Source organism: Aptenodytes forsteri, unplaced genomic scaffold (genome assembly GCF_000699145.1).
Source record: "Aptenodytes forsteri isolate BGI_AS27 unplaced genomic scaffold, ASM69914v1 Scaffold19, whole genome shotgun sequence".
Lineage (NCBI taxonomy): Eukaryota > Metazoa > Chordata > Aves > Sphenisciformes > Spheniscidae > Aptenodytes > Aptenodytes forsteri.
In genome coordinates this window covers 595959-608170 of record NW_008795327.1, presented here as the reverse complement: position 1 = coordinate 608170, position 12212 = coordinate 595959, and the positions used below count along the sequence as shown (strand labels likewise).

The 12212-nt window shown below is 49.1% G+C and overlaps 1 protein-coding gene across 1 annotated transcript in view; it reads left to right on the top strand.

Moving 5' to 3' along the window:
• NRG2 (neuregulin 2) overlaps positions 1-12212 on the top strand; it is a 194453-nt gene that overhangs the window by 127405 nt on the left and 54836 nt on the right. The window contains exon 3 of the mRNA XM_019472277.1: positions 1958-2129. Coding sequence (XP_019327822.1) covers positions 1958-2129 — 172 coding nt within the window. The remainder of the gene's footprint in view (positions 1-1957; positions 2130-12212) is intronic.

The window sequence follows — 12212 nt, the reverse complement described above, 5'->3', positions numbered from 1 at the left end:
CCTCTGTCTGTGCCAAAGCACAGTGACCTGGGAAGCAGCGCGAGACATCAGTGTGCAGCCTGAAGCAATTGCCTGCAGCTGTCCAAGCCGTTTTTTGTGCTGTCCCTGCCCCGCTAGCACGTGTGCAGCCCTCCCCATCCTGTTGCCTGTGGCACAGGTTTCTAGGGAGCCTTCAGCAGCCTTAGGTGTGCAAAAATAACAGTCGGGAAGAATATTTGGTGGGGTTTATTCTTTTTTCCTAGGTGTGCTAAACATGCTTCCTTTGCACTCCTGGATCCTAAGTTTGCTTCTGTGCCCTGGCACCAGTGCAGCTCAGAGTCAGCGGAAGGTCTGGCGTGCTTGGGACCAGACCTGCTGCGTTACCCACCCACGCGCTGCCAGGCACCTCTCCTCTCACGGTCACAGACATCTCTGGGTTTGCCTTTCAGTCACTGTGAACTTTGCCCAGCCAATTCATGTTACCCTGAACTGTTCCATTTCTGTCCATGTTTGTATCTTTTCGATTAAGGACAATTTAGCTTCTCATGCCCTCGCACATAAAACAAAGGAATACAAGAGTCCTCAGAACTTCCTACCACAGGAGCATATGCCTGATGATTGCTGTGCTTTTCATTTTGTATAAGATCACTTTCAGTGAAAACAGTTTTTAAATAAAACCAACCTACGATAACTTAGCTTGGCATGAAGAATGAGTGGAGACATACAAAGGTCTGTAAAATAGTGATTGCTGTAATGAAACCCATCCAGTTCCTCCTCCTTTGATTGCTCTTCCATATCGCAAGATCAGAATGCACTAGGCAATTAAAAGATGGCTTGTGCATATTAGACAGAGGAAATACGTTATCTGTAACACATCTTAGACAAGTGGAAACCATTATTACCAATATTCTTAAGGCAAAACCAGCAACTTGCTATTTTCTTTTTTAAGGTTAACCCTGAGAATGAAAAAGGGAGCTAGAAGAGTGCAGAGCTGTCAATTGAAAGAAAAATTGCAAGCCTGCTAATCCTTTCTTGTCAGGTTTAATATAAAGCCTGGCAGAGATTGATAAGAAGTGCCTTCCTCCCTGCCTGATGTTCCAGGTGCATGGTAAAATCACTTCTCTGAAACACCCAGGAAAGCTCACATGCAGAGCTAGGCTTCAGACTGGAAAGGCTGCTGGCCAGCCTGACATTCCAAGTCCTAAGACCATTTTAAATAGCTTTATTCTTTCAGTTTTCTAACTGCAACCTGAAGAATAGCTGTCCCTCCCCTTCTCATCCTTTATATGTGCAGGTTTTCATTGCAGCCCCTCTCAGTGGCTGTTGCTCTGCTGCTGACGCTGTCGTGCTGAATGACCATCCGTCTTAGCAGCAGGCACGGAGCATCCGTGGCACACACTGCTTGGGGATGGGGGACCGCTCCCTGTGACCTGCTTCTGCTCCTTCTGCAGCAAAACGCTCTGGCTGTGGTTGGTGGGGCTGCGAGATTGGCAGCATCCCCGTCAGCAGCGGCAGAGGTCATGTAGGTGTTGGTAATCATCGGCAGCAATGACAGGATGCAGGGAAAAATAATCTCCGAAGAGCTTGAGCTCCTGCATCCCTGGCTCTGGCCTGGTGGGAGAGCCTGGAGAGCAGAGCAAACCCCTGCGCTAGCAGGAGACGCACGGGTCCTGCCTGCGTGAGTAAGGGCAGCTGTGGAGCAGTCGCGTCTGGCCACGTGGAGCAGCGAAAAGAGCGAGCCAGACCCGGGGGCTTCCTCTGTTCCCCACGTGGATGTTTCTGACTCCGTGCTCCTTCCCTGCCTGTGTGCTGGTAAAAGCTGGGGAGCCGAGCTGGCGTGCAGCCCCTCTCCAGCCATCACGTGGTAGCGGGGGCAGCGAGCGCTTTTCCCAGGGGAGGGGGCTCTGTGGGCTCACATAGCTTGTGTGCAGCCTCTGAAAGAGGCAGGTTTCACATTGTCTGGTTTCTCTTTTTGTAGCTGTCCCTCCCAAACTGAAGAAACTGAAAAGCCCAAACGTTCATGTCGGTGAAAAGATTTCACTGAAATGTGAGGCGACTGCTGGAAACCCTCAGCCGTCCTACAAATGGTTTAAAGATGGCAAAGAGCTGAAGAAGAGCAAAGACATCCGGATCAAGTATGGGAATGGGAAGTAAGTATCCTACGGGGCTGCTCTGCCTCTGCTCACTAACGTTGAGTGTCTGGGCCCGGGGGACCGTCTGGCTAGAAGTGGTGCTGTGCTCTCCAAGTCACTGCTGAGCGATACCGAGATGCTTCCTCGGAGTCACAGGACCATGCACAGCCCATTTACCATGCCTGGGAGAGTGAGCAGGATTCCCAGTTTCCTCAAAGAGCAGTGTAGAGAGAGGAGCAAGACACGCACAGGATAGATGCTGGGTTTGTAGAGGGGGCTCTCCTTGGGTAACTTGTGTCATCGGATATCTGAGGCGGGTGTCTAGTGACCTGGGGAGATAACTCTTTCCCTGCTAGCTGTAGACTGGTTGTAGGCAGCTCAGGTTACCTGGGGTGAATCCTGCTTTGTGATTAGGGGGTTGAGTGCAGAAGCTATCCAAAATCAGCCGTCGCCCCACCAGCCAACAGCAGGCCTGCATAAATGTGGGAGGAATCGCTCTGTTCTCTCCTGAATTTAGGTGGACTCGAAAACATCTAAGGCAACTGCAAGGATGCAAAAGCACATCACGATACAATCTGATTAGGGCCCGTAGTCACCCGCCGAGGCCTTGTCTCACGCAAGACCTTGCATCGCTGCGCCCAGGGCAAGCTCCATTGTGGCTGCCCCAAACCCCCCACGCAGCAAAGCTCTCGGGCAGCTGCTCTCAGTGAGTGTCATCCTAGGGACCGCCTCATTCAGGCAGTGCAGAAACACCAGGAGAAATAGGCCCCAGTGACTAAGCTAAGGGGTTCTCACTGGGAATTGATTTAAATGGATCCATGTTGATATTTTTCGAGGCCAAATATTTACATATGATGTATCTTAAAATTATTCCATAATCGTGACTATGCTTACATTCATATATCCTGACCTAGCCAGCAACAAAGTCAGCTTGCAACTGCCCGACCCCTTGGAAAACTTGAAACTAATTCTTTGCTAACATATGTTATGTCTGAGTGTGTGAAAAATAGCTCCTCTCTTCTCATTATGGACTTGATTGATAGAGTATTAATTTTTAAAATTAGAAGCCATTAAAAAATCAGTTAGAAAAATCAGTGCTTGAATGGGTCATTGTCAATTGCTCTAATTTAATTCCAGTCCTGTTCGTTTTGATTTCAAAGTCACACCCAAAATGGTTGACCTCCTTTGTAATAACTGTAGCATTCGTGGCTGTTTTGGGATGAGGCAGAGAGGTGGAAGGCTTAGGCTAGAAACACCAGATCCAGGGTAACTGGCTCGTATCTAGTGGATGCCGTCTGCTCAGGAAGGGCTGTCTGGGCTTGCAGGCAGCAGAGATAGGGCAGAACTGTGCCTGCCTCTTCGCTCTGTTGCCCTCAGTATTTCTGTGGCCCTTGTCAGCCTCATGGCCCCAGTTGTTTACCGATGGGTACCGGAGCTGGGTTGCCCTGGAGGAATGTCTGCACCACCTGCTGCAGCCAGGCATGGGAAGCCTGCTGGTCCCCCCGATGTGGACACTGCATCCCTGCGGGCAGGCAGCTGTGGGACCCTGGGGTCGCGCAGGGATGTTGGGGAGCTATTTCCCTCAGAGCTAAAGAGCAATCAGCCCCAGACCAAACATCCAGCAAAACTCTCTGGGGAGGGACCCTGGCGATGGTGAGAAGCGCCTCTTGCAGCGTTTCCCAGCTGTGCTGCCAGAGATCATAGTCCTTCCTTGCCTCCTGGCACCCCATGTCCAGCACGAAGCTGTGACAGGATGGCATCCCACCCACAGCGGTGCAGGGGGGGCACGCACTCCCTTGGTCAGGGACATAAACATATGGAAGAAGGTTGATCCTCTTTCCTCAGGACACTGCTGTCAAGTCATAATTTTGCATTTACCAGTTCCTATGGCAATATGTTGGCTCACAGCCTGCCAGTGACACGCCAAAGACATGTGCGTGCTAGAAGTGCTTCCTGCTGGCAAAATAAGCCCAAGGATAAACATTTTAAAGAAAGCTGAGCACCTGCCTCCTCCAGTGTCTGAGGCTCCCTCAGCAGCAAAGGTGTGTGCCCAAAGCGTCCCCCGCTGATCTGCTCCCAGAATCGCTTCCCATCCCTGCTTCTGCTCCCTGCTGCCATTAAAACATGCCATTAAGTGGAGGGGTTGCCTGGCTGGGGCTGGGGCCTGGCTACAGAGACTATAGACTCAAGCAGCTGTTGAGGTGGGACAGCTCTGAGATGATAACCCCTTGTTGACCATTTGCCCCTTGTTGAGCAGTCAGCAGTGCAGGAACACTTCCCCAAGCAGATCTGGATGGGTCTGTGCACACCCTGTCTGGCATCCTCAGCTTTCAGGCTCTCCTCTCCGCTGGCTTTGATAGGTCTCAGTGCTTGAAAACACCTCGAGGGCAGAGTGCTCACTGGCATTGGACTTCCCTCCTTCTGGTCTTGACTGCATGCAATAAACATTAAAAATTGCTGTGTGCATGCAGGCTGACGATCGAGGGAGCCCTCATGACCTGGCATATCTCCTTTAAGTAGCTAGTGGAGCTGAGTTTAGTAGAGGGACCCAAAACTGGACATGGGATATGGGTGTACATCATTACTTCCAGCGTGTTAGGAGGGGACTCCAGGGAAGGATAAGCATCCTAAACTGTAAAGCTCAGAAAGGAAGTCTTACTCTACGATGATTAATTCAAGAATAATAGGGTTTATACATATGGCTCCACTTAGAGATAACACTGGTCTCAGGATAATCCTCTGCTCTTCCTTTCAGTTCAGAGTAGAGTGGGGTTTCCAGAGGGCTAGAAATAGAGCACTGGGGAGGGACTTTCATAGAGAAAGTACACAAGGCAAAAAGCTTCTCAGACTATGCGGCACCTGGCCAGGGGCACAGGATCATTTCTTTAAAAGTTTGATCCAAAGACCCCTGCCAGGATGTGGAGGTGTTGTCCATAGTGTTTCCCTTGGCCCTGTGAGTCCCTGGCAGAGCTGGGTACAGCTCTGCGTTGGACTCTTCGTCTGCAACTCTGCGGTCCTTAGACAACATGAAGAGGATTAGGATGGGAGACAAGAAGAACATGGTCGCCCTCTGTGACTCATTCCTCTACCGCTCTGTGCCTGGCTTTCCTCCCTGTGTGTTTAAAGAGCCTTGAGATATCTAACAAGAAAGCATGACTGAAGCCCTTTTTTTTGTGATCAAGTTTTCATCTGATTCCACTGGCCTTCCTAGAGTAGGAGATCTCTTTGAAAATAAGGGAAGTATATGTTGTAAGGAGGAGAGGAGCAGTTAACTGAGCATGTCAGCTCTTCAGCTTTTCCATCAATCATCTTCCCTCTTGTTTTTTAAACTTACCGGCAAAACTTCTGGTGCCATTAGGCAAAGGAGTCATTTTTTTCAATGGGTATTTGCTGGAGGGAGGGGAACAATTCTGATTCCTCCTTTCTGAACTGCATGTTCCATCTGTAATTGGTAACAGGCTGGGGCAAGCCTGGCTTGCACGAAGAGGAAACTTCTCTTTAAGGTGGAAGAAATTATTGGCTGGAATTTTATCTCCAGCTCAATTTAAATAAAACACAGTTGACGAGGAACCTAGAGAAATTACCCAGAAAGAATTGCATGCAGTAGTGGAAGTACAGCATAGTGACTGGCTCTCCCTCTGAGCTGCCAAAGCAATACCGTTTTCTGCTGAGTGCGTCTGAGACCTAACCGAGGCCGCTGGCTCCCGGGAAGTTAAGGTTGGGTTTTGGCTCTCTGACTGTCCTGGCAAATGGTCAAATGCCAATTCTGGAGAAAGCCAAGGGAGTTTCTGTTTGCGGAGGTGTAGAGAACCTGCCTCACTTCAGGCTGTGCTCAGAACTCAGCCCTGAGACACATAGATCTTCAGCTGCAGTCACAGGGGGTCCAGGAGCCTGGTGGTGTCCTATAGCTGTGGCTGTCCTTACAGCCTCTTCTCTTTGTGTGCTCTTTTACCAAGGGAGATTGCTGGGATGATGAAGTAGGCGTATCATTAGATTGGAGAGGGTTGGCAGTTCAGTTTGGGACAGGCTGACCATATGACATCCCTTGGGAGTAGTGTCCTACTTTCAGTATCACCAGGAATCCCTATTGTTAGCCTGTAAGTGGAGCCAAGGGATACCCTCCTCTCCTGTTTCTGTACAGTAGTCCCTCAGGCAATGCTAGTTGGGGCAGATTCATTGCTGGGGTCTTCCTTGTAGAGCTCCCTGCTGTAGATTATTCCCCACCCACAATGAATGGGGCTGTGGTCTTCCCTGTACAGCTCACTGCTCTGGAATGAAGGCAAAAAAAAATAATAATGCCAAAGCAGCAGGGGAAAGAGAGTGCCAATAAAGATAAATGATTTCCTAATTAAGCCTGGAGACAAGGAGGGGCAAAGAGAACTGTTGAAGCCTTGTGGGAGCCAGAGTGAACCCAAGCAGGCTATACCACCACTCTGGCAGGGGTCTTCAGGCTGACATTTTTAAACAAAGGAAAAAGCTCATTTGACAATGGATCTTGCAAGAGCAATTCCAGATGCCTTGAAGCTAAGACTCTGCTTAAGCACCGGTGTTGTTATAATCACCAGGGGAGCTTCTGCCTTGCTAACTCTCACGATGTCATCATAAGTCTCCAATATTTGGGATTTTGTTTTAGCTGCTGAAGGCACTTTATTGGAGGGGGGTTTGAAGGAAAGCATCTCCTTTGTTTGTCTGTTTGTTGTTTTAAAGGACGTGATGGACATCATCTTGGCCAATGCACCTAGGACTGAACCAGGGAATTTGAGAACTGAAAGGAGCAGCAGTTGAGTCTTGAGCTAGAACAATCCACAAACTTTGCAAGTTGGGGCTCCTAAGAGATTCAGGGAATGGGCATTTAATCAAACTTGACCGAGTTATAGTGGCTAACAAGTTATGGTCAGATCCTGGGCTGCTTCAACTGATGGTGTGTGAAACTTAGAGGTGGAAGGAACTTTACGTGCCTGAAATTTTGTGTGGTTATTCCAGTGATGTTGGCTGCTTAAAAAAAAAATAAATCTCTCCCTACAGAACTTAGCTGACTGCGGTTGCAAAATGTCACAGATTAGGTTGAAGCACTCATTGAGACATGAGCTGAAGTCCCATTAATCCAGTTTAAGTTAAAATGCTTTGCCTTGGGGCAGGAGGGCTAGGGTGAGGGCTGAGGCTGCAGGCAGTTCAGCTGGGACAGCACATTATATACCTACAGGCATGAATTTGCCAGGTCCCCCTTATACTTCATGGATCAGGCACTGGTGAGGGTCTGTGACACATACTAGTTTCAGAAAAATGACTTAGGAAGAAAAGAATGATATGCATCCCAAAGGCTCCAAACTCAGAAAGGAGCCCCAAAACTGTAACTGAATCTCTTGCACAACCCTGTATACCACCATGGTGATATGTTTCACAGAGGTTTTGGAGGGGTAGTCCTCTGTCCATCTGAAGGTGACATCCCTTTCCCATGACCTCTGTTCCCACAAATGCTTTTTCCTGATCTGGGTATTTGCAGCCTGGCTCTGCTCATCTCCATTCCTCTGCTCTGCACAGGGCTCCCCCCCAGACAGCTGCTTTTAGCATGGCACCTCCCTCTCCTCCTCCTCTGATTCTTTAAAACTAATTGGCTTTGCTTTAAAGGCCCTCTCAGGCCTTCCTCCCTCACTTCTGGCAATCCCTGAAGTTTTGGTCCTGCCTCTGATTTGCCCAGCATATCAGTCTCCATCTAATATGTGATACGCTTCCAAACTAGGACCTCTGTGCCTTCTCCTCAGCAGCACTGACCCTTTCTTCCCCTCCCTGCTACAGAACGAGCTTGTGGTTTGGTTGCTGAGATAGTGAGACCTTTGCACACTGTGCTGGCTGCACACCTACCGGGGGTGTCTCGTCTCTGTATTGGGGTCATACACTCTTTGGGACAGGGAGCTATCTGTTCCACGTTTGGTGCTGGAAGGTCCTTGGCTCTTGGGAGGCTGCTAGCGTGCTCCTGTGATATATCACAGTAAGCAGGGAAAGAACCTGCTCTGAGCTGGCCTCAGAGTACTGCTCCAGGATCTACATTTTCTCAAAGAAATTCAAATCCTGGCATTGGGGTTGGAGGAAACATTCGTGGGATGGATCAATTGCCTTGAATTCCAGGACAAGTAATACAAGGGACCCTGTGCTGACATCGGGTCTGTGCATCAGCCTTAACCCGAAACTCAGCTTTTACGTATTTATTGATTTCACATCCTGGCAGCTGCCACAGACTTGCCTGGCACAAAGAGCAGCAGCACACAGGGATTTGCCTCTCAACAGAGCGGCCACAAAGTCCACTCCAGGGACTGGTGTGTGGTTGCATTACACTGCCTCTGTTGCCCTACACCTAATCCCATTGTGGGAACATCTGTGGCAATTCAGCAATGTGGCCCCAGGCTGAATTTGAGGATGGACGAGGGTTGCACAAGTGACCCTGCTCTTTGGAGCGTACTTATCGATCTTTTCTCCTTTTGTTGACACTGCGTGACCCAGAAGGGACTCCAGCTCTCACTCTGAGACCAGTGTCAGTGTCAGCTCTGCAGAGTGAGGACTGGTCAAGTCTTCCTTTTAAAATCAGCCTGTCCCAAGCCTGGGCACAGAGAGACAACAGCACTGCTGAGCAGAGAAGGGGCAAATCTGCTTTTCAGGTTAGAACAGCACTTTAATGTCGGGGGACAGGGGTAGGAGAGAGCAGGCAGAGGGGGTCAGGGGATGGTTGGTCCTGTCCTGGGCATCCGCAAGGACATTAGCTGTCTCCCACGCCGTCTCCTTCTCCCGCAGTCCCAGCAGGTCAAACACTGAGCGGGGCAGATGATGGTGTGAGGGGAGGAGGAAGGAGGACTTCCCCCACTGCAAAAGGGATGATGGCCGAGCTGAAAAGTCTGAACCTTCCTGTCCTTATCCCTCTTACTTCATTGCTTTGCTTGAGGGCATTTTTTTCCCCCTTTCCCATTTGCTCTTTCTGTAGCTAATCCTGAGCTAGCCAGATCATGCCCTAGAGTGCATAGCAGCCAGCATAGGGCCACTTGTTTTTCCCAAGCACTGCAAGGCACAGCCGGCTTGCCCAGCTCTGTTGTGCTGCTCTGTAACTGAAGGGCAGGGAAGAGATTGGGGTGGTTTCCATCTGTCTGTGCAGGGGAGAGGATGCTCCTGGCTGCCACTTCTGCCCTGCCAGACAGAGGTGCTTTGCCACGGCCATCCCCACTCTGTTTTGCATTGCAGTGATCTCTTCTACCTGATTTTATCCCACTGTGTGCTGGGGAAGATGAATGTGTTCCCCAAGGCCAGGGCACTGAGAGCCTCTGCTCCAGCCAGTGAGGCTGCCTGACGTTTGACGGTTGCTGGACAACACTTCTTGGCTGTAAGCTGAGGAACTGGATATTCTGAATCTTCTTGCCAATCATTAACCTGCTCTCTCAGGGCAAATGCACCACCGTGCAGAGTGCCAGGACAGTACATAGGCACCAATTAAGTCTTTGGCAGGAGTGTAAGCAGTACACATTACAGCAATTGCCGGCCTTTCTGCTCTCTGCAATCTTGGTGTGCTTCCTGCCACCGGCTCTCCGTGCAAACAGAGAGGAATGGAGTTAATAGGTAACCACAGCAGTGTATTCAGTGTGTCCTTTGCAAGGGTCATATTTGGGAATTTCCTTTTCCTAGGATCTCAGGTGTGTTTACTATGTGCAGTGTTCTTCATTGAGAATTTAGGGGCCACATATGGTGTAGTCTTCATCAGCTAATTCCTTGACTCCTTTATTACTTATGTGTTAGCTACCCTGTTCTTAGAAGACTAATAAAATACTACAACAGTAGTAATCCTAGAGCTGTTTTCGTCCTGAACGATGGAGAAGTGGCTGAACTCAAATAGGGAATAGTGAGTCCTCAGTGAAATGTAGGTGTCTTGGAGGCAGCTCGTGGCAGCTGCTCTCCTGCTCACATGCTCTGAAACGAATGGCTTCACGAGGAGGTGACCCAGGAAGACAGTCCCATTTCCACTTGGCAGTAGGGAAGAGGAGGAAAATGATTCAAGCTTGACCAAAGTGCTGGTGGGAACATGACTCCTGTCATGAAAAGTTCCTCCTTGGCTGAGATGAAGGGCCTGTTTCTTTTCCTCTGACTATACTGGATGCCTCAGGGCCCAAGCTCACATTTAAATGTCTAACTCTGAGATGTCTAAATTACAGCAGATGAGGCCACCCTTCCTGGCCAGAATTTGCCAGGATCTTTGTGTAGGTCCCGGCCAAGGGCTGATCTCCGTGTTTCCCATTGTAGTCTGGAGATTAGCGCTGCAGAGGGTGATTTACTCATCGCTCCAAACTGCCCTCTGGGGGACTCTTTCCTCTTGGCCAGAAAGGTATTTTGAGGGATCTTCTTCTGGCCAGGCTGAAGGTCTCCTTGTGAATCCTATCCCCCAGAGCTTGCAGACAACATATTCCCCATGGCTTATTCCTCCACTGGCACTACAGGAGATAATTAGTGCGTGGCTAAGTCATATGTGCTGAGGGTCAGAAAAGACAATGAGGAAGATTTTCCCCTGGAGTAAAGACATGTCAACAGAGTTGCACTGCAGTGAAATGATGGGATCTGTCAGTGACCCTGGCCCTTTCACTGAACAAACAGCCTGGGGCAGCGCCTTCCTCCAGAAGAATGGCATCGTCTGGCAGCCAGGCACCCTTGTGAACGCACACCGTAAGGCTTTCCCAGGGGCTGGCCTCCCCAAGAGACACGCTGCCCAGAAGGGCAGCAGGGGACTTGATGCAAAACTCCTGTGCACAACATACTTCCTCGTATGCTACTACTTGGTATTTCTGTAAAAACATGCCTCAGCCCTCGTGTGAACAAAGTACCTGCCCTCGGGGGCAGCAGAAGGAAGAACACAAACTTGAAAAACCAATTTCCTAGGCAGTTTTGAGATATTTCAGTAGCACTTGGAGATAGTAAAATAGAACAGAGACAGACTGGTCATCTTTGCCACACACAGATCAAGCAAGGTCTAGTCTCTTTTACATCCTTCAGTTCAGTTCTTCTAGCGCACAGGCACTATCCATGTGAATTAAAAGGCACATGACTAATGCTGTGAAACAAGTTATCTCTCTGGCTGTTTCAGTGCTTCCCGGAATAGGGAAATTCTCTTTACTGTGGCTATGCTCCACATTAAAACTGATCCTCCTCTGCACCCTTCATCTCTCTTCCCCGAGTCTGTTACCTGACATTATACAGCACAGTGTGGAGACCAAGAGTAGCTACACCATTGGTCTGGGGTATGAAAAGCAAGAAAAAGCTCTTGATTTTTCAAGGGGATCTTACAATCCAGGAGAATTTCAACAAACTGTAATGGAAAATAAAAAATAAGCTCTTCGGACAGTACAACAGTCTTGTGCATTAAAAAAAAAAAAATCCTCTTTGGTTTCACCTTGATGCTGATATGCTATAAATGCCAACATTGCTTTTTATTCTGCTCACATTCCTCTCCAGTTCTAGGTAAAAGACCAAATGTCTCTCATCCTGTTCTTGGAGATGGATCTGTCAAGTGTGCCCCCTTTCATTAGCCTTTTGTGTCACCAATAACTTACTAATTTGTATCTTTGGGAATTAAAACCCTTTATCTGTAAAAGATCACGTACATAGGTGATATTCTAATGCTGTAGTGGATTTTTCCAGTTACTACACACGGTGAAACACGCTGTGCATATGAGATTGCAACGCAGCCAATTATCATTAGAATACCTGTCCTCTGGCAGCTGAAGGCAGCGTGTTCGTTAATGCTTTCAGCTCTGCACTGGCAGATAGCCTCAGCATGCTGGTGTGCAAGGGTGGTGTTTGCTACAGGACTTTGAGTTAGAGCCTCGCTCTTTCAAGCTGCTTTCAACATGTGCTGCCTGCCCTTTCACTCTGTGTTGCAGCAGTTGCTAAAAGCCTGACATAGGGGTGCTTTATAAAACAAATGGTGTATTCTGTCAATGAGGCTTGAGACAGCTGAGAGAAAGTAATGGCTGGGCTGTGCTGGGGGCAGTCTTGCATGCAGTAGTACCAGGAGCCCACCTCGCCCCTTTGCCGAGTGATCCTACACCTGCCTCTGTGGAGGGAGTGGGGAAC